This window comes from Achroia grisella, unplaced genomic scaffold (assembly GCF_030625045.1).
Source record: "Achroia grisella isolate CSIRO2021 unplaced genomic scaffold, CSIRO_AGI_Agris_v1 utg517, whole genome shotgun sequence".
NCBI lineage: Eukaryota > Metazoa > Arthropoda > Insecta > Lepidoptera > Pyralidae > Achroia > Achroia grisella.
In genome coordinates, this window is record NW_026712910.1 from 1,135,692 (window position 1) to 1,163,447 (window position 27,756).

Consider the following 27,756-nt stretch of genomic DNA (forward strand, 5'->3'; position numbering starts at 1 on the left):
CTAAAACTTGTGCCATGTTTATCCTGTCACATCCGGTGGATTATAGATTTTATTATAATATTGCTATTTTATCCAAGTTTACTATTTTATATGCATTTATATCATTAGATGTATTCCGTTAATATAATTATTTGTAGGGAATAAAATTTATTACGAAAACTATATCCTTTACGAACTTATTATCTTTGTTAACCTATAAATTTAAAATAGGCAGTAAGTTTACATTATTATTTATATAGTTCCAATGTAAGCTTCACATGTATTTTAGCTATATATCGACTGGTTTTTAAATAAAACGACGTATTAGTATTTTTGTCTGTTTTTATTGCATTAACATGCTATTACAGAACTTTAACTTAAACCACTAGGACATCACCTTCCTCTCATTCATTTATTGATCTTGAATAATTCATACAACAATTATACAAAAGATAGTTAAAAAATTGACAAAATACATTAAGGATTGCGCAATCAAGAAACAATTTGTCCACATAACCTAACTGTTCTTGGGTCTTAATGAATCATGTGTTATGTAATGCAATTTGTCCCTTGTTTACAAAGTCTCATATTTGTAGACCAATCAATTCCTTATCCCCATAAAAATTTTTTAGCAACTTGTATCTATTGTACACTAAGTTGTATTAGAAGTGTGTGTATCAATTATGTGTACAAATTGTACACAGGTAATTATAAACTTTACCAAAACTAGTAAAACTTATACTAAAGTAGTTTTGTGAATATAATAAAACTAATTGTGTGGTCTCAATCACTCAAATATATCAACTTATACTACAAATTATCACATTACATACATATTTAGCATGTAATATTTTAAGTTTTATTCTTTATCATCTATGTCCATTTCCGCTGCTGTGTTATCATTTTCTTTACTCTCTTTTACTTCTTGTGAATCATCATTTACCTTCTTGGTCTCAGAACAGTCTATTTTCTCATTACCTTCAATGTTTGCATCTTCATCATTACCTGCAGGATTTTCCTTCTCCTCTGTTACATCTTTCTTTGCTTCTTTTTCTCTATAAAGAAAACTTTTTAATAAGAATTGTGGTCTACTACAACTATTTACAATGTCGAAGTCAATGATAATAATATAATATTGAATACACACTGAAATATTAGTACATATAGATAAGATTCCATAATGTGCCAAACAAAACTTGGTACTCTTGTTGACAGTAGTCTCTTCTTGTGTAAATGATCATTGTCTGATGTCATCCCATATTCAGTCATTTTGGTTTAATACAATGATATTAAAAATAAAACTTACTTTACTGGTCCATTCACAATCTCGATAACATCATCATCTTCATATTTGATGTTGACAACTGCTTCCACTTTCGTCTGAATACTCTTCAATGCAGAGTGAAATATTTTTGAGCTCGCCTGTAGAAGAAAATGAGACAATCAACATTATGATATGACAAAATCAGTTTCTCATCTTGGAGTGTAATGTTCCTGTACAAGGAATGCATTTAATAATGTATCTGTCTGTAATATCGCGTCCGCTTTATCATCTGTAAGATCTCGTATTGTTTCATACAGAAAGCCATTGTGTGCTGCTAATGAGCGAAATCTCGACTTTGAAGGATTTGAACGAGAGCCTATATACGCCTAGTTAAGCAACATATAAATGTCCGTTTGCTTGTGGATCAGCGGTAGATGATCCACAAGCAAACGGACATTGATGATGATATTTAGGCACGTGGTTGCATGCAATACACACGTAACCGAGACAGACTGTAGAAATGTCTGTCCCAGTACGTCAGGAGTTCAATTTGATTGTTGAGAGGGGCATTTCGAAAACGAACTCGACACAACGATATCGGTGCCTAAATTAATAAAAAAATTCTTAAATAATTACGGTAAACAATTATTAGGTACAATTTCGCTTCATATGGTAAAAAAAAGAGATTGGCTGGATACAACACAATATGGAGACTTGAGACTGAAGCTCACTAAATTGGAGACTACTACAAAATATCTGTGCAGCAAGCATAAATAGCAAGTATCTTATTAAATTAAAATAATAAATGATAATAGAAAAATCTTTATTAAAAATAATTTGGACCTTGAAATTCTGTTATTCATATATTTTAAAAATTTACTTACTGTTTCGCTAACGATTTCCCAGAAATTCGTTCCTAAAACCTATCATTTAAGTTCCTCAAGTGAGCGATCGAATTAAAAAAAGGTTGAGAAATACTGGTCTAGAGTAACTCGTAACAATCGAGTCGAAGCGGTCGTGGGTACTGACCGTGAGCGAGGCGATGCGCGCGCGCGCGGCGGCGAGGCTGGCGGTGAGGTCCGAGAGCTGCGTCTGCGCGCCGCGCTCGGCCTGCTGCGTGTGCGCGGCGGCGGCGCGGGCGGCCCGCAGCGCGGCGCGCGCGCCCTCCAGCGCCGCCTCGAGCCGCGCGCGCTGCGCCGCCCCGCGCGCCTCCGCCGCCACCAGCGCGCCCACGTCCACCACGCGCGACTTGTACACCACCACGCCTGGCGGACAGAACGACTGCTATTATGCTGCCTTCGCACGACACATTCTTTCACGCGTCATTTAGCGCGGGAAAGCGCAATATTATGTGATTGTATTTTACTATTTTTTTGTGACGCGACTTGTGCACCACCACGCCTGGCGGGAGACAGGGGTTCTCGAGCGGATACAATTGCTATTGTGCTGCCTTCACATGACATTTTCAAGCGCGATCAGGAGCGCGTGGCAAAGCTTGCACGCGCAATCGTGTGATACGATTTTAGTATTTGTTGTGATAATTCTTCCGCGAGTGCTTCAAGTCATGTCAGTTTGTTTTTAATTTTATTTTCCTTATTTATTTTGTAATATTATTTAATTATTACATACACATTCTTTTTTGCGTGAAAGAGCGTACGTGTAAAAGAAACTAATGAACGATATGCGATATTCCGCGTCTCTAAATACGAAAATAATGTATACATTACTACTTTGCTACTCCTGATATATATCTACGGCAAAGATCAACTTGTTATGAATAGAGTCGTTTTGCCACTTCTATTACAGATAGATAAGATAAAAGATATATAATGTGTTCTAGTCCTAATTGTATTTTATATTCAATAATATTCCAATAGTACACAAATAATTATTGGAATATCAAAGCTTACATGAAATGAAATACTTTATATTAAAGTCAAAAGATATTAAATATTATTGGTTGTACCTGTATCGCTAATATCTTTTGTTTCACTAGTTGTTGTTCCATTTTCATCAGGTCTGTTTAATATGGGCAATAGGTCTCGATTGCCTGCTGCTATGGCAGCTTCTAATTCTGTAACCTGTAAAAATTATTTATAAAAAAATATTGTATAATTTAATTGTTATATATATATAAATTTAAGTTAATGTACACAATAAATGAATATGCTTACTTGAGGCGGAACCTCGGCGGTAGTTACAGAACCATCAAGTGGCAAGTCCTGAATACCATCGGTGGTGCCAGATGATATATCTTTGATTGCTTGGACAAGATTTCTGTAAATGTAAAATAAATAAATTACTATGCAGATTTATTTATTATTAGTTTCGCCGTTTTTATTGTGTCTGTACAATAAAAACAGGAACTAATTAATAAACATGTTTGAGCAAAAAGCGTACAGTATCAATTTTGTAGAAAAATAAATGAAAATATTATATGAGATATTTGGCAAGACATTTATTTGATATATTAAGCTCTAAACTTAAGACATGATGACATTACTCTGATAGTAAACACTATTGATTGTAAAAAGGTAATCAAAACGTTCAAAACTTGCTAATCATAAAAAATACATACATTTAAAATTATTTGAAAGAAAATTAAAACCATCTTACTCACTTATAGCTGAATACGTCTTTGATGCACACTTTATCCAGCAAGGAGCGTATTTGAGACCTAGACAGTGCCAAACCGAGACTCATAAACAGACTCTGGAGATCTTTCTTGGAGATGATTCCACCACGACCAGTGTCGAAGTACACGAGAGAGAGAAGTAAGTAAGGATCGGGTGGTAATTCAACGCCGCGTCCGCGCCGCCTCGGCGACGTACTACGTTCATCATCACTGCGCGAGTCCTGTGACAACATTATCACGATTCACTTTAAAGGAAATAATAGTGCAATAGTTATCCACAATATTTCATTATATTGTCTAAATGTATATTATTTAAAACTAGATCTATTCTCCGACGCTGCCCGCGTCAGTTTTAGTAACATTTATTATATATATTAAGATGGGATATGATCTGTATAATAAATGTGAAATGAGCCCATACTTTGTGGGTGAAATATACTAAATATTCAAACAACCTCTAATCCATCTTACATATGTCTGTCATCTATACATCTGTATTATAGTTTTTAATATTAATAATCAACTCACACTGATCTATTTCAAGTCAAAGCGGTGTTAAAACTGTAATAGTTTGGTACAAATCAGAATAATTACTTACACGTCTATCACGCCTTCGTGAATCCCGTCGTTCATCTCGTTTATCATCTTTTTTGTCGTCCTTTTTCTCCTCCTTTTTGTCACTGTCCGATTTCTTATCTTCTTTCTTGTCAACTGATTTTTCACTACCTTCCTTGATATCTTCAGTTTTTTCAGGTAATGTGTATAAGGTTTTATATATGTAGAATCCAAAATCACGCATAAGCATTTCATTAAAAAGCTCAGCAAACACAAATAACTGTAAATAAATAACAATATTTTCAGGTTAAAAGTTCATTTTTATATTCACTTATTTAATATAATGTAGATACATTAAAAATGTAAATATCATAATGAACTTTTAGATAGAATTGATTCAATGATGTGATTTTGAAACTATAATAATAATAAGTGACACATGTGGCCTTCCTACATTTGGCTTTCACTGACTAATGATGAGACTGCTACTTGGCTGCAGGGTATCCACACTGATCGCATTTTGATTTATAGATGTCAATATGATGATCTGCCACATATACATGATGTTTATTACAGCACTTGCTGAAGTTTGAAGTACCCTCAAAATTATGACACTTCAATGGGATTGAAGATGAAATGAAAAAGGACTGACATATACTGATTCCAAGTACAGGTACATTAAGCAAGGAAATTACAGTAAAAAAAATATTTTCTATTTAGATATTTTTAAAATTGCCTTTACCTCAAAACTATGCTCCTTGTTATCAGTGACTCGATAGTCAAGTAATAATGAAAGTGTAGCAACATTACAATTAAATTTGCCACCCTTTGCAGTCGCCGAAGGATGTACCATTATGTGTGGTACAGATGGCATTTCGTAACGACTTTTTAAGAGTTGTTTTTCTCTATCCACCTGAAAAAAACACATATAGGTCAGTAGTCAATCATTCTTCCATAACAAACTTTTAAATGTTCAAATATAGTTCCTATATGTAAGGCGAAATGTTGAGAGTTTTAATAATAATATGCTATAAAAAAGTACAATGATTATGTAATATAATTTGAAAAACATATTGGAAACAGATTAAACCAGAAAATATTCATACTTTTCGTTTTTCTTCTTCAAGCTCCTTTTCTGATTTCTTCTCTTCTTTCTCGATCTTTTCTTCTTTTTCTACCTTTTTTTCTTCCTTTTCTGATATCTTGTCTTCATTTTTCTCTTCTACTTTATCTTCAATGATAATGGGATCATTAGCTTCCTCATTAGCATCTACTGTTGATACATTTTTATCATCATCATTAATTTCAATTTTTTCTTCTTGAACTTCAACATCTTGAACTTGCTCATCATCTTCCAACACCATAACATCTTCATTTTTGGATTCTTTTTCTTCTTCTGCTTTTATGAGTTTTGATAAACGAGACACAAGTTGTGCACGTAAACCTAAACGTAATATTTAATTAGTAATTTCAATAGTAAATACAATCCATTTAACAAATATAAATCCCAAAATAACCACTTCTTTTGTTCAGAGAACAAATTTTATCGGTTGTTGGTCTATCAATCAAAGAATAACTACTATGAAGAAAAATATATATATTACCTTTGCAGCTGACGTTTCGAGCCCTAAGCTCTTGTCTCAGTTGATCAACTTTTATTGTTCTTAGATCAATTTTAGAATAATGTGATGGTTCCGGTTTTTCTTCTTCATCATCATTTTCGTCTATTGTTATTGTACTAACATTGCCATCTGTATTTTCCTGTAAAATACATTTCGTCTTTATTAGTATTATCATATATCTGCAAAAATGTATTCATGATGGGCCAGATATATTAATAATTAATGAAATTCTACCAATTAAACTACCTGACTAAAAACTTTTAAACGAACTCATTGGGAATTGAACAGAAAACATTATATAATTAGATATTATTAAATTAAAATAGTTTCAACAGATGTCTGCAAGACATCCTCTGGGACCAGTCAAAGCAGCGCAGTCGCGGTGATCTTCATCTATTTAGTAGCACACGCAGCTGGAAACTTAACGAAAGAAAACTGGGAACAAACAATTTGGGATTTGTTCGCCGCGTCGCCGGTTTCCGCCTCTGCAGACTGTTGGGCTGGTTCCTTGTCGACAGGCTCTGGTTCCTTGCCGTCGAGTTTTCTCAGAGCGTTCTCGTAGGCTGTTTTATACTGGTCCTGAACGTTGGTCCACTCGATACGCGATGGCTGCGCAGACCACACATCTGGCAGGAACAACACCACACACTCGAGCCGTGACTTGTTGCCGCCGCTGCCCTCGCGCCAGTAGTAAAACTCCACCATTCGGTACCTGCGCGGGTAATACAGATATAATGGGATATACTCACTAGCGCACTTGTTCGCGCGGGCCGCCCAACTGCTTACATGGACACGACACATCCGGTACGAGAGTCAATAGACAGCTCTATTGGAAGACTGGTACATCAATGCTGCTGCTAAACGATTGCGCCTTAGACGATGTACAGTCGCCTCTATACTCTCACATCATGAATGTGTGCTGTACCATGACCATTACAAACAACAAAAAGCAAAAGTTTCCAAAAAATATACATTATTATGTAATGATTTAATATGAACAAGAAACTTTTGATTTATGTCAGAAATACACAACTCCAGTCAGGGTCAGGATGTTCGCCAATCAACACAAAATAATACTTACCACTGTGTACATGAGGAGAGGTCTATGCCAGTGAGGGCTTTACAAGTGCGAATTGCAGTTTTAACAAGAACTCTAGGGTCACTTTGAGGATTTTCACCATCTAATGAAGGGCTCCATGGTCCACCAATGGCAAAGTTTTCACCTCCTTTTCCTTTTTGACCCACTAGAAATTTGATTAACCTCGTTGGATGAATATGAGTTTTAATGGTTCGCTTGTCTTTTTCATCCTTAGTAAGTCCACATTTTTGATACAGAGATTCCAGTGTAGGCATGCTAATTAACATGACCTTAAAAAAATTACATCTCATATAACCAAAAGCTTGTAATAAGAATTGAAAATTAATAGTAATAGCTAATCATATTTTTTTTATACTGAATGACAAAAATGGATTGTTTAGATATAATAAATGAAATGGTTAATAATAATTCAATATATGAAAGTTGTACACCACATCAATTATAGTGTGATCAAATTTTTATTAACTTGATATCCTGTATGTGATAAATTTGAATATGTAATTGAATTTGACAAATTGTACAAATTTATTGTTAAATCATCATTGTTCTTACCTTTGCAGAAAATTTATAATCAGCATCTGGTGGTTCCAACACAGCATCATTTGGAAGAGGAGTATCAGTCTCCCTACTCATTATGTGATATGAACATGGATTGTTTATCGAAAATGGTGTCTGTGGTGGAAATGTTTCTCCCCATTTTACATGGGTGTTAAAGAGATCTGATGGTATATATAAATTTGTATAGCGTTGACCTAAAGCAGGCACATCCATTTTTTGTCTGTAAATGTATAAATATATTGAATTATTAATAATCGTTTTTTATTTTTTCTTTTCTTTTGTTATATGTATGTAACTAGTACCACATTACTCATTATGTGTTATCTGCAACTAGAGTAGAAATTCCATCAAAATCAGTATAGATATTTTAGAGAGAACAAGAACAAACAGACAGTCTGACATACATTTAGTAAAAGCTGTTAATTTGAAACCACAAACAAACATTTGAAATATACTTATTTGTATAGATTTCAATTAACTACAATAGGAATAGCATTTAAAGATTTAAAGCATTTAAAAAAGGCACTATTTTTAGTAGTATTGTTAAAGTATTCAGCATTTTTAATTAAAAAATGAGACACGAACATATCTAGTGGCATCCGTGGCACTCGAACAACATATTTGATAGGAGATGGCTGGTGAACTACAGGCCTCTTTCTGGGTGGAGAATCTCTGCGACTACGACTATCACGTCTTCCTCTAGATCGTGATCTACTTCTTGTCCTTGAACGTTTCTGAATTAAAAAATAATGATTGTTTGTTTTTCATATCTTAATAACTGTATCTTTCAATAGCAGAAAGTCTATAAAAATTAAAATGTAGACAAAATAAACAGATCTTGTTGAACAAAAAAAATCAACATACAACAAACCAATAATCTTTAGCATTTAATATGGAACACACACTAAAATAAATTATCTTGATACAAAAAACATCAAAATGTATTCAAAATTAAAGATATTGTATACTCCATTCCATGTACAGTTATAATAACATTGTGATGAAAATACTACTTAGTGCATCATTACTTTATGTAGACATTAAGATTATAGAAAATGAAACAAATTAAAAAAATTACAACATACCCTATCATCCCTTCGTGAAGGTCTATCATCTCGTCTAGGTAGAGAAGATTTCTTAGCAGGTGGTGGTACAGCATTGTAAGTGTTTGACTTGGGTGGATTACTTTTCGGGTTGCTGGGCCCACTAGGCACACTTGGCAATACTTGGACACGAGTTGCATTCCATTTAAAGGGCATATTAGGGTTATACGTAGCTTCAACAAGAACTCTGTCATTAACTTTCGGTATAATACCTTTAGCACAAACAGAAGTTTGATAGAAAACATCATGGTCAACAAAGCCGAAGTCATTATGAGTCTTTGTAATAATACCAGTAAAAACACGTTGTTCAGCATTAGATTGAGTTGTATTTGATTGGGCGTTTTGGTAGATACCAGGATTCATAGCACGTGGTGTAGGATACGCCACAACATTACCGGGATACATTTGTCCTTGAGCCATTTGGTTCATTTGCATTTGTCCAGCCATCGGCATTGCCATTCCACTTTGTGCCTGCATAATACTTGGATTGAACACTGCCTGTGTTTGCTGGAATGGCATCATGCCTTGTTGAGTCATCATCGTATTTGGATCCATAATTTGTGGATTAATACCGGTTATGTTTGTATTTACGTTTGAACGCGCCCATGGTGGGTTTTTTGTGCCGCTACCGCTTTGCATACTTAAATACACTATTTGTCGGTATTAGTTCTAAATTAAATTTTAAATTAATATTATAGAGCATAAAATAGAATCAATAAAATAGTTATAAACTAAAATTTACTTGGAAAATAACACAAATAGACAATACTACACAGAACACATTGACGCCTATAGTCTATAGGATAGCTTGGCTACCGGAAATATAGATCAGAATGTCTATGACCGGAACCGAAGTGGTGTAAACGATCAGTGTGACTATTATGAAATACCCGATCGATCTTAATTTGGAAACGATGTGAAAATCTATTATTAGAATTAATAAATATTGGCAGTTACTAACATATTTTTAGCATGCTATTAATCTAACAAAACATATCCATGTGCAATTTTCCTATTTAAAAAAAACTACTTCATGTTCTTAATGATGTTAACTAATAGTCATTTTAAAATCAAATCATTTATCTTCATGGATGAAGATGAATGATTTGATTTTACGTTAATTTTCTGAATAACATAAAATTTATAATTAAACATTAATTTTTGTACTAGTTTCAATAATAAGAAAGCTTGTAGCACAGATAATATAATATTACATACTTATAGTAACACTAATATGTACGCCTTCTGAAACCATAGAGAATTATATTTGGATAACCGTGTACGCAGTATAATATAACCATTCTCTCTTTACAAGCACAGAAGCTACCCTTTTGGTACATTTACTTTACTCTTTGGAAACTATTGTGGGACTGGGTAGATATATGCACCATAACTTCCGTACGTGTTTATAATAATCAGTCAATAAAAGGATGAGAAGAAATGTATATACGGAGTGAAGTTTAACTAAAATTATTTAATAAAATATATAAAGAGTTATATAAACCTATAAGTTTTTATGTTGAATGTCTAAGTAATGCAATATCTGAATTATTTGTCGATTAATAATTACATTATCGACCCTCCCCAGCTTTGCACGGGGGCACACTACTGCACTCTAATATAGGACAATGTAGAGCGATTAATAATATGATTAGGTATAGGTACTATAAAAACCTGCTGTAAATATTGTATACAAGGATATCGTATACAATATTTACAGCAGGTTTTTCATGAACGTATATTGATTTTTCATGCTCTGCCATAAGAGAGAGTGTAGTGATTCGGGTGGAGGAAGAATTTCATTTGCCCGTCAACTTAACTTCTAAGATAGCCATTTTAATGAAAGCTGCTAAGAGTAGTTTTGATCTACATGAAATGTACAACGTATGCAATATTTTAGATAAAGAATACCTAATAAAGTATTTGTACATATCTAATATCTACATATTTTTTGTAATTTACAAAGATGAAAATGGATTGGATGATGGATCATTCTAATTACGAGAAAGACATCCTATACCTATTAATATTATTATTAGAAATATTTTTTCAAATAGTATATCGTCAACAATAGTTTAATTATCATGCATCATGATTTACATTTTAGCAATACCAAATGTTGGCTTTAAGATCGCTTCCACACATGTTCCACACACGACGTGTAATACGTGTACTAGAATATAGTAGATAAGTATGTAAAAAATAAAACACGTAAATTCCTCTAACCTACCCTCCAATGTGGACATGATATCTATAAATGCGGCTAATACCAGTATTATAGTAGTAGTTTAATTATATATAGGTATATCTTATTGCCACAATCGCTACATTGAATCAGATACAATTTCCTATTAGTTATCTTAAAACTCCTACTGTAACTGTATGGTATAACTGTCAATTGGAACTTATATTATATACATATTGCTCCAATAATACCGTCATATTCCCATAAAACAGCTGCCAGCCTTGTCTATGCGTGATCATAAAATAATTTTTAATAAATAATAGTCATAATTTCGATCCCTGTATGAAATCAATTAGGGGTCGATCGGAAGCGTAGATGGGAGCACCGGTGTCAAGCGTCTAGGCGTGCAAAGACGCCCGTTTCATTGTACTGGATGGTGTGGTTTAGGTAGTCGTCTTCGCCGACAAGGTTGGTGTCGTGTACATATTTGTGTGATAACGAGGTAGGGACGGAAACGTTGGTTTTCTGCCATTTTGGTGGTTGTCTAGATCAATATGAACGTCCCTCGGGCGGCATTCTCGCATATGGTCTCGCATTGTGGGCAGATTGAGAACGCAGTGGAGATCCTCGTTGCGAACGAAATATGGCGCGCCACTGCCTTAGTGTTAGAACTTACTTTGAAGGATTTCAAGAAGTTAGTAGTAGTTTAGTAAATTTAGCAGGGAGCCACATGGGCAAATACTAATAATGATATGTAAGAATGGAACGGAACGGATGCAAGTCTTGTATGGTGTCAGCTTGTTACGAAGGGATTATAATGGAATCGTGCACTCGCCTTCGCTAACGGTATACGGTGGCGGGGCACCAGTGGAGAATGATAAGATGATAATGAGGTCCGGTCAGTTAGACTATCGTGGCAAATACACCAGGAATTTTACGTGATGGTTTTCAGAGAGAACCCCTTGGAGGTCCTTTGTCCTAATATGCTTGTTTTTTATTAAAAAAAAATATAAATACAGTATACTAGCCTGGCCCGTGACTAATAATAATATATAATAAATCGTCCGCGAGCGTTCCTATATTTTTTGGACAACCAAATAAAAAAAAAAATTAAAAATCTAACCTTTGGCTTTTTTAAGCCAAAGAAAAAGTTTCATCGTTCTAGCTTCAAACATAATGAATTACCATACAAACTTTCATCCTCTATTTTATTATGTCTTCTTAATATTACAATTTTTGAATGTTAAATTTATTTAATTTTTATCAACAGCTTACACAGTTTAACATTTTTAAGCTTCTAAGCTTTAAAAAATACGATTTGGAAGTAACGTACCTATATGCAACCCTTCATCTCTTCTTTAAACCCTTTAATATACTTTTTCGCATTAAAAAGTAGCATTTAGTAGGGACTATCTAGGATAAACATAATAGTATATATTTATGGTACATATAATATTAATTAGGTATATGTGTAGTGTATACCTAATTAATTAGGTATGTTTAGTATTTTAAATATAAATATGAGTGTGTAATTTGATTAAACCATTTACTTTTTACGTCAATAGTATTACAATAGCTACGTGAACCCATGGTTTTGAATAAAAATATTAGTATTAATGGAGGATTAATAATTATAGATACAAACTATTGACATTAAATTCTCGAAGTAAGAACTTCATCGTCCTCCCTTTAAAACTCACCCCCATAATCACCGGCAATCTTTCAAGAGCGAGAGATTGATGTGCGACGTGGTTTTCTTGACGCATTGTGCATAAATAAAAAGATGCCGTACATCAGTATCATCAACTGAAGGTTTTGGTGTTTGCCTCTCAGTGTTCTGCAACTAACAGAGCTACACACACGTTGCGTCGAGACGCGGTCGCTACTTCACTCGGAAATTGTTACGCGTGAACTTAGTCTCCGAAAATGTTCTCATTTGTCCACTCGACTAGGACTCTTTTGTCTAGATATTAGGCGTGACTTCGATTAATAATAAAGCAACTTAATTCCATATATAATTTAATAAATAAATTCAAAACAGAGAGTGTTATTTTGAAGTGGGTCCGAGCGATATTTTCGTACCTGGGCATAATGCCAGGCTGTTTTTGATATTGCGAACGATATCAGCTACAGTGCAATGTTTTAATTTGTAAATAAATGAAACGGTTTGCTTTATTGTTCTTAGTGTTCTTTAATTAAATACAGTGATGGAGTGTACCTGAAGTTCACAGTTTCACCTTAATTGTTTGCTCGCCTAAGTCAATATGAATAATTTAAATAAGTGCGTATACAATTGACTTGACATCAAATATTTTCACGTGTTTTTATATATGACGATGCGCTGTGTATAAGAATGGAAGTTTCAAAATCGGACTGTGCATCCAGCCTTCAAACCCCTAACATTACACGGAGTCCAATTAGGAGAACGTTAGGTCCTCCTAAGAAATCTATAGCTTCTAAGCTATGGGACTTACTACAACCACTTGCTAGGCTTTGGGGCCTCGTTACAGCAGTAGGTGAGTCATCGATTTTCAATTAAATAAATATTTTAGCAGTGATATGAAAGTAATATATAATATATACATACTACCTACACATAGTTATCAGAATAATATGCCACTATCAGAATAATATCACTATAAATATTTTTTTTTGCAAATAGCCAATAAAAGTAAACTGAAATATTTTAGTAAAAAATTAATTGCTCCAATTTTAAATAGTGATATACTTAGATAGTAAACTTAAGTACTATCATTACATAAAAAAAAGTGTGTCCTTATTGAACTGACAACGTTCATTATATACTCGAACAGGTTCGAGACTGGATTGACACCTTTTACTAAACGTGTATCCACTAAGGAAGTATTTTTAGAAATCGGGATGACAAAATCATGGTAAACAACTAGTTTTCTAATATATATTTCTTTCTAAAACTTTTCAGATGAATGCATGCATACGTGCATGTCACGTACTTATTTTTCTTTATTTGTTGACAATAATAGGATGACTGACTTCCCCTAATCTTTAAAAAATATAAGTAAAACTTTAGACTTTGTCGCTATAACTACATTTAGACTATTTTTAAAACAAACCGACATTCCATTATAGGCCAATGGCTCTTATAAAATCGCTATAAAGTCGACTGTAAGATATATAGAGTTAGAAAGGTTTAATTAAATATTTTTGTTATTGTGAGCGGCACTGTATATTTTCTGCATATACTGCTGGTTTATAGGCGGACAATAATATGTATACTACTTTTTCACGTCAGTTCAATGTGTAGAATAAAAACATTCAGTTCTGGGCGAAAACAATCACCCATTGTATTTGTATTACCTATTGTACTCCTTCGTAATAGAAAAAAACATTATTATATTAAAATTTTAAAGTGAACAGATACTAATTTTCGTAAAGTATAAATACGAAAATTTGTACGAAATAGAACACATAATCTAACCTATTAGAGGTTAGACTATGTGAGTAGAATATATATATGCTCTTATATTAGAGCAGATTTTTAGTCTAGAATATTTTTATCACTACACGTAGTTATGAAAATATTCTAGAATAAGATATACAGTATAGGAATCAGTGGGTAGATGATCTTAAAATTGGTAGAAAAGTATATTTTTTTAATAATATACGTTAATTGCTTAATGGGGTTTACTATTAGAAAAAATACTAGATTATAAGTATAAACTAATATCATTATAGTACCATCTAATACAAGTCTAGCTAAGCTATCGATTTGTTCTTTTTTGAAGTCTATTTGTACTAGTTTCAAATTTTTAAAATAATTTCCTGTCGATAAATAAACCATTTCCCTAAAGTAATTACTTATGATATTAGGTTTAATACACTCGAAACTTTTTTACCTAAATATCTGATTCCTGAAAACTCGACTATGTAGAATTTTTATTTCTCACTTGAGAAATTATTGATGCACCATACAATTGCCATCTTCTATTTCGGCCCTTTTCAAGTTGTTGCTTCGCAACATAAAGTAAACTATATTCTTTATGAGACTGATATCAATAGATTTAAAGTATCAATTTTATTTTTTGGTTTAGTTTCTTCTTACAGTTAACAAGCAGTTTCCAGTGATTTCACAAACTTTCATCCTCTACTCCAACCCCTTCTACATTATTAGTTTGAGATTAAATATAGCCTATATTCTTAGAAACGTACACTATCCCTGTTTCAAATTTCATTAAGAACCCTTCAGCCGTTTAGTCGTAAAAAAGTAACAGATAGACAGATGCACTTTCACATTCATGATGTTAGTACGAATGTATACGAATACAGTGGTATTCTCTCTTTGCTATTACGAAATGAAGTGTTGATCATCATAATATTATACTATACTTTACTAGTATAATTATAAGCAGCTTCAAATAACTTGTAAGGAAAAACAAACATGTGACGTATGCAGTGTGTATTCGTAGGTATGTATAGTAGACGTAGAAAAGTGCGTAGTACCTACGCTTCATTATTCGTGGTTTCATTCAAGTTGTTTATCGTGAACTCCTAGTAGACGACATCATTATTTTCTTACAATACTAGGGTTTCTACTAAATAATAAGTAGGAATAAATGTGTATAGTATGCCTAATAGTAGTATTAGGCATACTTTGAAAAAAAAATCGGTTTATTTCTTATCTCGGTTAATCGTAAATAAAAATATTCCGCCCACTCGTATAAATTCGCTGGTAGATACACATATAAGTTAACCTTTCATAGAAATTCTCACATTAGTCATTATTATTATAGCATCTCAATAAATGACTGGTCAATCATCATTTAACATTAAATTTTTATTAATTTGTTTTTGTTTGTCCATAACATTGTTGTAGGAAGTCGGTATAGACTGAGATACACTAACCAATTAATAATTTAGTATAGTTTAATGTATATTTTGACTGATTATTACTTTTGCCCGTAGTGTTGCTTGTAAGAATACATATACCTACAAATAAGCTTGTGTATAAAGTCCTATGTGTTAGTTGTAAAGAAAATGTAATTCGAATTCGAATACTTTTTGAATAAAAACATATAGGTAATTAAAATTAAAAGATTGTTATTTTTAAAATCGGTTGCCAATGATGTCAATTCGTACGTGATTCGAGTGTTAGATTTTTATATTCTGTGTATGCCTTATAGAACAATAACTAAGTATCCATGTATTTTACAGTTATAGACATGTAGAAATATATATTTTTTGTTTTACAGTAATGAGTGGTGCCGGTGCCCAACTCCTCGTCTTAGGATATGAAGTGGCGCCTGGTATGCTGTAAGTAGGTTTATTACGTTTACATATATATGAGATACATTTTCACCAAAAGTATTTAATTATAACTGAGTAAAATATTTAGTACCTAAATAGCAAAAAAAACTAATTTTTTAGGGTAATTTAATTTAACTCTTTGTGTTATCACAAAGATGATGATGACATTCATCTGACATTCATCTAGCCATAGTTATATGACTTGAAGAAGTGATCAAAGTACACACTTAAAGAAAGATATTCCAAATACTTACAGCAACGAATATATTATCCTCTTTTCGGGGAGTTAACCGCAGTATAAAAAGATACAAATTATAAATAAATTCAAAGTACTTATACCCATATTACTAGATATAAATTCAGTAGGTATTTTAAACAAGCTAAGTAGGCATTTTCAGTGATTGCTTACATTATTGTATACCTACTCGTATAATTTATATTATGCTATACTAGTACATAAATCAGATTTTCTAAGCACTTTTGTTCTTACCCAAAATTAGTACACTTTCGTCAAACATTTCATTATAAGTATTATACATAACACTTGCATAATATTATTCTTGAATTTCTTTCAAAATGATAGCACCGATCTTCCCTTTTGAAGTATATCGTGTGTAACTTTTAAAGTGCATTATGAGTCTGATAAATTGTCAGAGTTAACAAACCGAAAATGTGCATGTTTACTTTGAATAGTGCCAGACTAACGATATTGGTTTGTTTGGAATGATTTCACGTTTCACGGTTGAACGAATTTTGTTTAATTCATATTTGCGTGAACATTCTTTATCTACGTAGACATGGAAACATATCGTTTATATTCATATACCTTTTGTATTTAAATTAATAAATTTTATCCATAAAGCTATTCATATAATTACACACGATTTAGTTCCGTATCGATTTGAAGATGTTTTTAAATGCATAATTATAGATATGTATATTTGGTTCACATTAAGTTCTGTTAGAAGATAATATTTTTCGATCTAAATAAAATAATATAATTTTAGGATGGAATTGTTTCACCATGCAGCAAATATATTAAAAAAATACAGTAAACCCCTAAATATATCTTTCTCATATCAAAAACCTTACTTACAGCCTGAACAATTATAGCGATTATTAGTAAAAATTAGGAATAAATACTTCTAATGCTTACTAAGTAACAAATCAAGTAAGAAAAGTTTCACGAGTTCTTTCGCCTTGCGGCTTATCCTATATAGAAACTTTTTATCTGGCTATTCCTTAAAAGCCTTACATATACATAGCCATCATATGTTCTATATTTGTATAAGATTATTTTTTTATTTTTATACTAGAAAACTACTTACATGATTAGATTAATATTTAGAAAACGGATTGTAATTTGTCTATAAGATGTAGGTACCTACGCCTATAAGAAAACAACTTTAATCGTTTATAAGTAAGCCCTTCGTGCATTTATTTGTTAGTGTCCTATATTTCAGTAAATAATGATGAATTAAAGAAGTAAAAAAGTACTGGCACAGTAATGGATACTTCTCAAAACATTTCTAATGATAATGATTATTAGCGGCCTCTATACCTGTGTCTTTTTATAGCTATATTTATGTACAGTAATATCTTTCTTAAACATTTTTTTATACAGATTACTGTATAAAAAAATGTTTAAGTTTGTTTCTAATAAATAATTATATTTATTAGAAACAAATTTATATACAATACTAGCTACCCTAGCGATATCATACCAATAGAAGTAGGTATCTAAACCAGTTAGTTAAAAAATGAAAACATTCAGCCAAATATAAGTAATTAATAAAAATGTTGTCGCTAGATCCACTACATACTTATTGTAAATATCGCACTAGTATCTGAATAACAAAACACAATTACAGTTGAAATACAATGTGTGCACTTTTATGAGTTCAGTGATATAACCTAAATTGTCGACGAAACTAAAGGGCCAACAGTTCATTTCAATATATTCCAATGTAGCTGCATGAGAATAATAAAGATCTTTATATTCTTTTGGTACCAGGTATACTTTATTATAATAGGATATTTATATGATAATGGCTGTTTGTCTATAGTACATAATTAAGTACTTTGGTACTAAATACATAAATAAAGTCAAGGTGAAAATATAACTACAGCATAAAAACAAGGTGAAAAATGTTTAACTTACTGACGTTACTAGTTCTACATTTAAAACTCTAAGGCTGTATTAATACATCCTGTCTGAGATAAAAAAAAGTACTTAATACATAATTTTACATCATACGGAGAATATTACGGAGTTATACCTATGTTATATCAACTTTTCATTTTTAGGTCATTGAAATTGTTATACAAAAGTTATATTTAACCTACTTTAGCACTAAAATATTATTTAGTTAAACAGGTAAATAAGTAGGACAGAAATATGACTCAGCGCCATATGATAAAATAAAACTGGTATAATGATAATGATGAAATAATCTTAAACAACTTTTATGTTCATATTTGTGCATTAAAGTTTCAGCAGATATGTATTATTGCGATAGTAAATTTTCTACTACTGAGATTTGGCAATCTTACCCAGAAACATAATGCTACAAACTACAAAAGTAGCGTCATGTAGATGCGAACTTCATTCGGCATTCTTTTGCAATTGGGTAGTTTTAAATGAGAAGTAGTACTTTTATGCCCTGTAAACTTTGATTTGCGGGTTTTTTAAGATTTTTTTAAGTACGAAATTAATAAACTAGATTGATCTCGATTATATGAAGTTTAAGACCGATAACACTGTTAAGAAAGAAATCTATTATAACTATATCAGCAAGCTATGAAGATAAGAGATAAGAATAATCACTAACCAAATAAAACTTCTTTGGAAACCTTCTTGTCTTACCTGCTGCTGTTCCTCCGCTATATCTGCCTATTTCAAAAATAAATCTATCGGGCTTAGAATGTTGTCATTTTAAAAAGTCGAAAAAGTCGAACACTTTCATAATACACAAAATAGAATACAATAGAATAGAATAGAATACTATTTACTAGAATAAACTCGAAGTACCTAAGACCTTGATTATGGTACCTAATGCAAGAGCGTAAATAATCGTCATATGAGAACGTAACGTTTCTTGTACTGTACATTTAATGAAATGCAGTTATATAAAGAATTTCCTTAGGATTTCTCGTAGGAGCTCAGGAAAATAGGCAATTTATTTTAAAATACCTACTTTGCAGTAATAACCTTAATAACTAAATATCTTAATAACTTAAATTAACGTAATTTACATTTCATATTTTTTGTATGTATATGTAAGAAGTGTCTTTTGATTGTCTAGTGCCGGTGCAGCATCAGTGCTTATTCTCGAGACGATGTGGGTGGCCGCTCTGTTTGTGGACCTACTCTGCAGAAGGGGCGAGTACACTCTATCATTGAGATGCTGGGACTTTATGCGCTGGTCCTGTGGCCGAGCACGGGCACCGTTCTATGCTTGCGCAGCAACAGCCATTTTATTCGCAAATCTTACGCTACTTGCAACTGTAGCAGGTAAGGTATGACAAATTATACAACAACCAGCTACATAAAGCCATACCTTTAGATCATTGATATCATACATATATCTTAAGAAACTGTAATATGTCGATTAGAATCCATAGAGTTCGACTTATACTTTTACACCTGCCTGAATTTGAATTTCTTTAAGAAATTAAAACTATCGTTAATTGGTAACATAGTAAAGAAAAAGCTTTCGTTGTACAATTTCTCGAACAAGACATTGCATTAATTTTAAGAAAGTGAATAACAAGTAACAACAGATGACGCATTTGTGTATGATGATTGACATTAGTGAAAGGGTTTTCATACAAATATTTAATTTACAACAATCACATATTTTATCACTCAATATTGTATGACATAATTACATATAAACTGTTATTATTATAGGTGGAATGCTGTTAGTTCTAGCAGCTCTTCGTGCTGCAGTACCCTTTTCACCTTATGCAACCCACGGACCACATTCGCCGAGGGCTGGCAGTTCACTTCTGAGTCAGCATGACTCACCGTTACCAGACGTGTTCTACAATGCAGGAAACTCCGTAGAGGAAAGGTTATACCTGAATTATTTAAGTTTAATAATACTAAAACAAGCCAATAACAATGTACGTATATCCTTTTTCCTTATCAGATATTTCTTTGTATGATATAGTATTAAACTAAATAAATTAAATCAATAGACATTGTGTCCTTGGTTGTTTTTGGTTTCGTACAATGTCTTAGTTCTGATGGTCGCAGATTCGATTCTTCGCCCTATACACGCATTTGTATGCGTTATGCATGAGTATGATTATTTCATTTAAGTATTTTTATCAGTTGTTGTATGGGTAACCCATAACATTTTATTATTGTCAATTGTCGAGCATATTTATATCCAATATATTACACTTGACAGAGTTTACCGATGTAGATATATTGCATTAAGTTTGGGTTTATTTTAATTATCAACTTACTGTCACTAATGAATGTTGTTGTTACTGGCAAACAATATTATGCATTCATTATTATTATTTTTATTTCCAGATCTGAAGAGATGACAGTTCTCAATACGAGGACTCCAGACAGGGCTCGTTCGGTAACGCCTAAGCCTCCACTTCTGGAACTATGAAATATTAGAGTATTCTAGATTGTAGATAATTATTTCAAGGATAGTAACTGCTGATTGGATACGATGTAAAATTCATATGTAAAATATAGGTATAGGTAGTATAGTTTATTTATTATATTTATATAATTTTATACGTACAGAACATCTGTGATAGTTTAGATTGTACTTGCGAATCAACGATCAACTAATCTAATTTAAACTACAGTGGTGTTAGTTTAAAATAAACTATAATGAATGAACAGACTTTTAAATACATCTACAGTTGTCCAACTAGACTAGTCTGGAGGTAGTCTTAGTTTAGACTTGTTTCTGACTCAAGACTGCATAATATGAGTACGCTGCTTTCATAATCTGTAAACAAACATAACCTTAATTAAGGTTTTGTAATTACTTAAGTTTTACCCGCGATGGAATATAGCCTGTGGACAACCAAGTGATGCACTCTATCTCTATATCAAATTTATTAGGTTCAGAAGTTTAGTCGTGAAAAGGTAACACATAGACACTTTCATATGTATTATATTAGTAGAATATATTTTACTTATTTATATTTACATTTCACCATGGTCACTAAACGCTTGTCGCTAAGTAAACTAAGCAGTTGTAGCGGTAAATGTTTATTTGTTATTACTGTTCCTGTAGGGTCTTTTTAGTGTTGTTGTATTTTGTATTTGTATGCTAATACAACAACCGTAAAAGTGTTCTATACATATCATATAACTTAAATAATATTTGATGGCAGGAAATTATGCATTAGAACTGATCTAAAGATTCAACAATGGAGTCAGAGATAAAGTCTATGGCAAATAGACTTTGATTACAGGCATGCAATAAGGATTACTGAATAAGTTTTCTTGTCTGCTGCAAAGAACATTGTGCTATGTGAATTCAGATAACTTGCCTAAATACATCATACTTAAAATACAATACTTACAGCAAGAAAACAGTCGTTATTCATGTAGGCAAAACCAGCAGCTGTAAGTCTGAGAGGCCGATGAGCTCGCATCATCATCAGGATAAGATGGCGTCGCAGACGGGGTGGCATTCGCTCCCACTTGCTTTGCATCACTGCATCAGCTACTTTAGCTGCCTGTTATGCATAATTGCAATTTATAGAGAGATTTCATCACTTCAGGTAAGAGATTATAGGTCTTACCTGAAATACCTGTATCTATCACATGTATCATGTATAAATATGACACTTTAACCATTTTTACTGTTACTGTGCAACTGTTATCGTCTTGATAATATTTTGTAAGTACGAATGTAAATAAGCATAGAAAGATGAAAGTTTTTCTAAATGTTCGATCATTTTTGTTTAAAAAAGTTCATAACTAGGTTTAGTAATTTTTTTTTTACAAAATACAGTATTAATACCTAATATAGGCGTAAAAAAGGAATTACTTTTTTAGGCCATGTGGTATTATTGTATATTATGAAATTTATTTTAGTCACCAGGAAGCTGGCTTTGTTATGAATATTTTAGTTGTAGCGTGAGATATGGCACTGGAAAGCTGATGAGCTTTCCAGTTAAATAAAAATTAAATTAACTCACTTGCAACGTAAGTTCATTTCCAGTAAAGCACTGAATGGCCAGTTGTATTATCATAGCGACAAAAAAAGCTAAAGAGGTCGCAAGTCTGATGGATTTAAAACTAGACGCATCTTGCTGAAATGTAATTTTATGTAATTAGTTTGATTATTTAGTTGATAAGTTATGGACTATGTGTTTAAGTGGACATTAATACACAGACAGATGTTACAGACATAAACGAAATGTCCGTACTTTATTAATAGGTTCTTCCAGATGACTGTAAACACGAGTATGCATAGGCTTATTAAAATCAATGACCAACAAATCAATTACTAATTGAAGTTGTGGCGATGATGAAGTAGGTACATTTAATAAATTTAGGTATTGTTTCGTATTCCATTCTATTTATACAGTTAGCCTGAAATAGTTGACTGAGACAGTGAGAGAAATGTAAAAGGAGTTTCATTTGCAACAATATTAATTAAAGTAAAAGAATTGCTTCAAAATTTTAATAGAGCTCACCGAAACTTGAACCATTACGACGCAAATCGCTGCCATGCTGGAGAGAAGTTGCGTCATGAATCCGTACGAGTAAGTTTGGCGGAATTTCTCTACGCAGCTGTAAATGGACATAATATAATAAGTATTATTAATATAACGAATAAGTACTGACTCGCCAGAGCATTGCACAATACAAACCAATGTTCAGGACTTCAGACGAATAATATATAATAAATATGGTAAAGATACCTCTCTGGTTTTAGCTTCATATAGGTAAACGAATTTAAAATATCATTAATAATTGGTTGTAAAAAGTGTAAAAATTTTTCCGTAATATTAGTTTAATAATTATTAGTAACTATATATGTATATATCAATAATACATAGAAACATTTTATGGAAATAAAGAAAGCAAACAAAAATTTATATGCATATAATAATTATAAAATTACTTGGACTGTTTCAGAGGATGAGGACATTTCGATCAATGGGAGTGGTGCCAAGAATGCTGGTTGTGATTTCTCTCTAAATTGTTACCAACAACGGGTAGATTCTGGATGAAAGTATCTATTTGTGTATCTATGTGTTTGTATTTATCTATCTATAAAATAATTTTTCAATGTTTGGTGTAGAAATATGAGTAAATATTAAATGTCAAACAATGTTGATATAAGGGTAAGAAAAAAGTATTCAAGTGATGTTATTGGGGCGGTAATCCCGGAATATTACAGTTTGCTATATTCATAGAGAGCATCGACTCCCTTCTCATATTACTTTCACATAAACTGCAAATAGATTCCTTTGACAGCGGGGTACCTAATATTATTTTAAAGGTGACTCTTGACCAAAGAACAAGAAATTATATTAAAATTTATGTCATGGTTTTTTTACAATTGTACACATTATAATAAGGTTCCAACTACAGGCTCGGGAACATTATATTAAACGTTGTGAACAATGTTGAAATTTAGGGAGCTCATAAATAATATTATCATAAATAAATATCTCGTTAATATAATGTGTACAAAGTACAAAATTAGCAAAGAAGTTTGACTAAATATATTTATTTACAAATGTTTTTTTTAATATTGCAAGATGAACGCTGTAGTCTGAATCATACAATATAAATATATAGTTTCAACTATCCTTTAATTTAAAAGGAAGGGTAATGTGGCCGACATTACCCGACCCACCATTTCAAATCTGGATATACTTATGTGAAAAAGAACGGGAAATTATCCCGTTCTTTTTCACATAAGTATATCCAGATTTATTTTATGATTAACAGTCGTGGCGTTAGGCTAGAATTGGGATTCTATTGGTTGTCGCAGTGATTGGCATGATGACTTCATCTCTATATTCGTAAAGATATTAATTTCGATTGAAATTAAGATAGACTTCCGAGTACAGTAGCAAGGGTTAGTTCGGTAATTTTTACGGTCAATTGCAAACTGTTTACGCATAGCAATATTTGGCTCAGCACAGCGCCGACTATCCCCCCAGTTAATTTTCATTGCACTTTATGGCAGTTTAGCAGTCTCAATTGGTCCTACAGTCGCTTGCTTGCCAAAGAGTTTAATGTATTTGGCTACAATTTACCAACAGAAATATAAAAGTTTCCTATGTGACGGAAATAAATATTTCTTAAAATTATATATCTAATACTTACAAAAATAATATATATACAATTTACCACTATACGTATATTATATATACTATAACACTAAAGTTTATTTTTGTAAAATAATTATACTAAAACTAAAATAATTATAGTGTCCATATGAACATAGTAAATTCAGAAATGTGTCTGTATACTTGATATCTTTTCAGAACTAAACAACTGATTGGAAGTGAAGGTAGATTGTTTCACAAGGACGGAAATGAGGTACACATCTTTATCACAATAAGACGAAATCGCGAGTAATAGCTAGCGGTTGTTGCTAGTATCAATTATGTTATCTCTACTAGTATTAAGTTTTGAGACCTGGATAGGTGTTATTTTCATATTGTACTAATTGTCTCTGCCACGCGTTGTGGCGCTCAGTAGTTCTTCAATAAAAGCTATTGTATCTTCTACATAAGTTAGACCAAGTTATAGTCATAAAAATTGGTTAAGTTGTTTCGAAGTTCATCACCACCATCATAACGCGAAATTTGTATAGAGATAAAAATAATTGTTATGTTGCATCTAATGTTAAATATAAATATATATTAAGTATGTAGAAACATAGGTTTGTAACATTTGCAACGAGTCACTTGCGCGTTCGCGATGTCCTCTGAAATATTTCAAATATTCGTACTGTCTCATAGCTCCGTGTAGAATACAGAATAGTGTAAGTACTGGTTTTGATTTATGTATATACCGGCGTCGTGCCACTTCCATTTCGTGTCCTACTTACTCTGTCGAGAAAAGAATTTTAAAACGAAAGTCATCTCATATGAGTCTTTACTACGATACTTTTATACATACGAAAAAGTCAGTAAATGATGCAACAGCAAAATGTTTGTGTTTGAATATAATATGAGTTAAGTACGTATCTTGTTTTAGGACTCTGTAGCCAAAGTGTTCTTTGTATTGTTTGTTTGTCGGGTCTGTTTATATGTCACGGCAATTAATGTTTTATATACATGTAACGTTTCAAAAAATATATAGAATGGAACGGTGAATATCTCAACGACAAAACAATTGTATATATTGTAATAATACGTTGACTGAAACTCCTAAACAATCGAAACAGTTTTTCATCGCACCTAATTGAATTATAAGTGTATAAGTTTCTATACAAATAAAAATAGATATTACCTATGCTATGTTTTCTTCACCTTAACTTTTTAGCTTCTAATGCTACTTTTCTAAATATTCTAAATAGGTAGGATGATGGTGTCAGTTATACATCTGATAATGCATCTATTATTTTAAATTGCCAAGGTCGAGGTTAAGTATCCTATTTTATTCGTCGATATCTGAATTCGGTCAATATATAAAGAAATAATCAAAGATTCACGATCATATATACAATACACACACGGATTTGAAAGTATTAAACAACGTTTCAGAAGTGATATTTAGCTTCTGCAAGTACCTAAAGCAATTTTTAAAATGCGTTTATAGGTACGTAAATTTACGATTGTTATTTGCGCCGTAATTCAGTGCTCGAGTACTAATTAAAATTTAACGCTAAATGGGAGAAGCTAGGTGCACAAACAACGATGATTTATATTTTATGTTCAAATTTATGTGAAATTTAAATTAAACGATTTACACACCTTATAAGTAGCTGATGCTGCTTAAAACAGTTTCTAATCGTATTTTGTAATGCTAGTTCCACATCCTTTTCTGAATATCGCCTTCGGACAAATCTTTCGACATCATCTGCTGTTTTTATGTCGCCGAATACAACTTCAGGAACAACTGAAATTTCTGATACGTCCTGACGTACTCCATCATATAATTGAAGCATTGTCCTATTATATGCCGTCATTACAGCTTCACTTAATATCGAAAACTGTGAACTCATATGGAGAATAACTGAGCCGATAAAAGTATCTATTGACATAACAATGTGGCCAGTCCATAGCAGACCTACGGTTTCGAGAACGAATGTGGAAATATATGCTGAGTCTGTCTGGTAGTTCCACGGTATATAAATGGGTTGAGGTAATGTTCTTAATGGTTTAACTGAAGTATCATTTAATTCTGCAACTTCTGCTTTCCATCTTAAATCTTGTATTGTTCCATACACGTTCGTATTTCCAATAGTTAGCCATCCAAAGAAAATAAATGCGCTAGACATTATTTTTGTCGTTCTAATCGTCGCATGATTTTTCTTATTATTTTGATAATATTGATATAGATCTATTTCCAAAGTACGTACAATGTCTTGGATTTCGTTGTTTTTGAAGAAAAATATATATAGTTTGATTAATGTCAGGTCGTGTGTGATCACGAAAGATAAACTGAACATGAATCTATCTAAATCTTTTTCGCCAAAGAAAGGATCAATAGTCTCGAGGCCCACGAATCCAGCTACCCATACTAGCTGTGTAAGAATGGAGTAGTATATGTACCAATTTGGAAAGTTTCTTGTGTCTTCTTCATCTGGTTGATGCCACCATCCCAAGCCTAAAAATCTTAAGAGAACAAAATGAAAATAAAAATAACGTCTTGGACGATCGACGGGAGCAGTATTTGACATCATCTTTACGTGGTTACAAGTAAAATAATAAAATGTAAAGTTGATTATATAATAATGTTATAATAGATGAAATACTAAAACGGACTATGAAATTAACCTGTTAATGTTAAATGGCATAGATAATACAGAATTAATAATAAAAACTAATCGTGCCCGCCTATTACAATAGGGCTGCAACATATTAAATAAAATATGTTTTTCAATTTTGGTATGTATTGAAATAGTAAATCTATATCCAAAAGTCTGGTTTTGAGGTGAGTTACAGTAAAGAATATCTGTATCCATGCATTATATTAGGTAGGTACGCTCCCTATTAACCACGAATACACGAGAAACTCTGCTCTAAAACAATACGAACTAAACTAAAAATTATTTCACTATTTGTAGTTGATATATTTTTTTATATTTTATATATACATAAATATAAAAAAAGCATTGTGTACTTGGGATGTATTACGTATTTTAAAAATTAATCTATAATAACAGCTAGTCGTTCCATAATAATAATAGGCTTTTGTTTATTTTATGTTTCATATGCATGCCATTTGCATGCATACAAAACGTGATCATCGTACGACTACATAGGTAAATTTATGATAATATATATAATG

The 27,756-nt window shown here is 32.2% G+C and overlaps 3 protein-coding genes across 3 annotated transcripts; 1 reads left to right on the top strand and 2 right to left on the bottom strand.

The window, feature by feature from the left end:
• Positions 1-663: 663 nt before the first annotated feature.
• Positions 664-9,506, bottom strand: LOC131847259 (cell division cycle and apoptosis regulator protein 1-like). Its single transcript, XM_059196783.1, has 15 exons — positions 8,798-9,506; positions 8,298-8,446; positions 7,707-7,932; positions 7,137-7,423; positions 6,503-6,767; positions 6,038-6,194; positions 5,540-5,877; positions 5,176-5,346; positions 4,477-4,713; positions 3,864-4,099; positions 3,418-3,520; positions 3,210-3,324; positions 2,273-2,508; positions 1,286-1,401; positions 664-1,034 (listed from the first exon to the last, which is right to left on the bottom strand). The coding sequence occupies exons 1-15, from the start codon at positions 9,452-9,454 to the stop codon at positions 839-841; spliced, it is 3,489 nt and encodes a 1,162-aa protein (XP_059052766.1). The 5' UTR covers positions 9,455-9,506; the 3' UTR covers positions 664-838.
• Positions 9,507-12,846: 3,340 nt separating this feature from the next.
• LOC131847289 (uncharacterized) lies at positions 12,847-21,144 on the top strand. Its single transcript, XM_059196831.1, has 5 exons — positions 12,847-13,516; positions 16,229-16,289; positions 19,589-19,797; positions 20,197-20,359; positions 20,830-21,144. The coding sequence occupies exons 1-5, from the start codon at positions 13,354-13,356 to the stop codon at positions 20,912-20,914; spliced, it is 681 nt and encodes a 226-aa protein (XP_059052814.1). The 5' UTR covers positions 12,847-13,353; the 3' UTR covers positions 20,915-21,144.
• A 67-nt stretch (positions 21,145-21,211) lies between these two features.
• LOC131847300 (putative odorant receptor 69a) lies at positions 21,212-27,260 on the bottom strand. Its single transcript, XM_059196843.1, has 5 exons — positions 26,217-27,260; positions 22,971-23,067; positions 22,470-22,583; positions 21,849-22,004; positions 21,212-21,265 (listed from the first exon to the last, which is right to left on the bottom strand). The coding sequence occupies exons 1-5, from the start codon at positions 27,146-27,148 to the stop codon at positions 21,212-21,214; spliced, it is 1,353 nt and encodes a 450-aa protein (XP_059052826.1). The 5' UTR covers positions 27,149-27,260.
• Positions 27,261-27,756: the final 496 nt, after the last annotated feature.

What these genes read in the sequence shown, in the direction of transcription:
- LOC131847259 (XM_059196783.1), bottom strand. Translation starts at nt 9,454, where the DNA reads ATGCAAAGCGGTAGCGGCACAAAAAACCCACCATGGGCGCGTTCAAAC. An exon ending in ATTATAAATTTTCTGCAAAG is followed by an intron (nt 7,424 to 7,706) that starts GTAAGAACAATG and finishes AATTTTTTTAAG; the next exon opens with GTCATGTTAATTAGCATGCC. An exon ending in TTGAAGAAGAAAAACGAAAA is followed by an intron (nt 5,347 to 5,539) that starts GTATGAATATTT and finishes TGTTTTTTTCAG; the next exon opens with GTGGATAGAGAAAAACAACT.
- LOC131847289 (XM_059196831.1), top strand. Translation starts at nt 13,354, where the DNA reads ATGGAAGTTTCAAAATCGGACTGTGCATCCAGCCTTCAAACCCCTAAC. An exon ending in GGGCCTCGTTACAGCAGTAG is followed by an intron (nt 13,517 to 16,228) that starts GTGAGTCATCGA and finishes TTTGTTTTACAG; the next exon opens with TAATGAGTGGTGCCGGTGCC. An exon ending in GGAAACTCCGTAGAGGAAAG is followed by an intron (nt 20,360 to 20,829) that starts GTTATACCTGAA and finishes TTTTATTTCCAG; the next exon opens with ATCTGAAGAGATGACAGTTC.
- LOC131847300 (XM_059196843.1), bottom strand. Translation starts at nt 27,148, where the DNA reads ATGATGTCAAATACTGCTCCCGTCGATCGTCCAAGACGTTATTTTTAT. An exon ending in CAGCATCAGCTACTTATAAG is followed by an intron (nt 23,068 to 26,216) that starts GTGTGTAAATCG and finishes GTCCATTTACAG; the next exon opens with CTGCGTAGAGAAATTCCGCC. An exon ending in ATAACGACTGTTTTCTTGCT is followed by an intron (nt 21,266 to 21,848) that starts GTAAGTATTGTA and finishes GTTTGTTTACAG; the next exon opens with ATTATGAAAGCAGCGTACTC.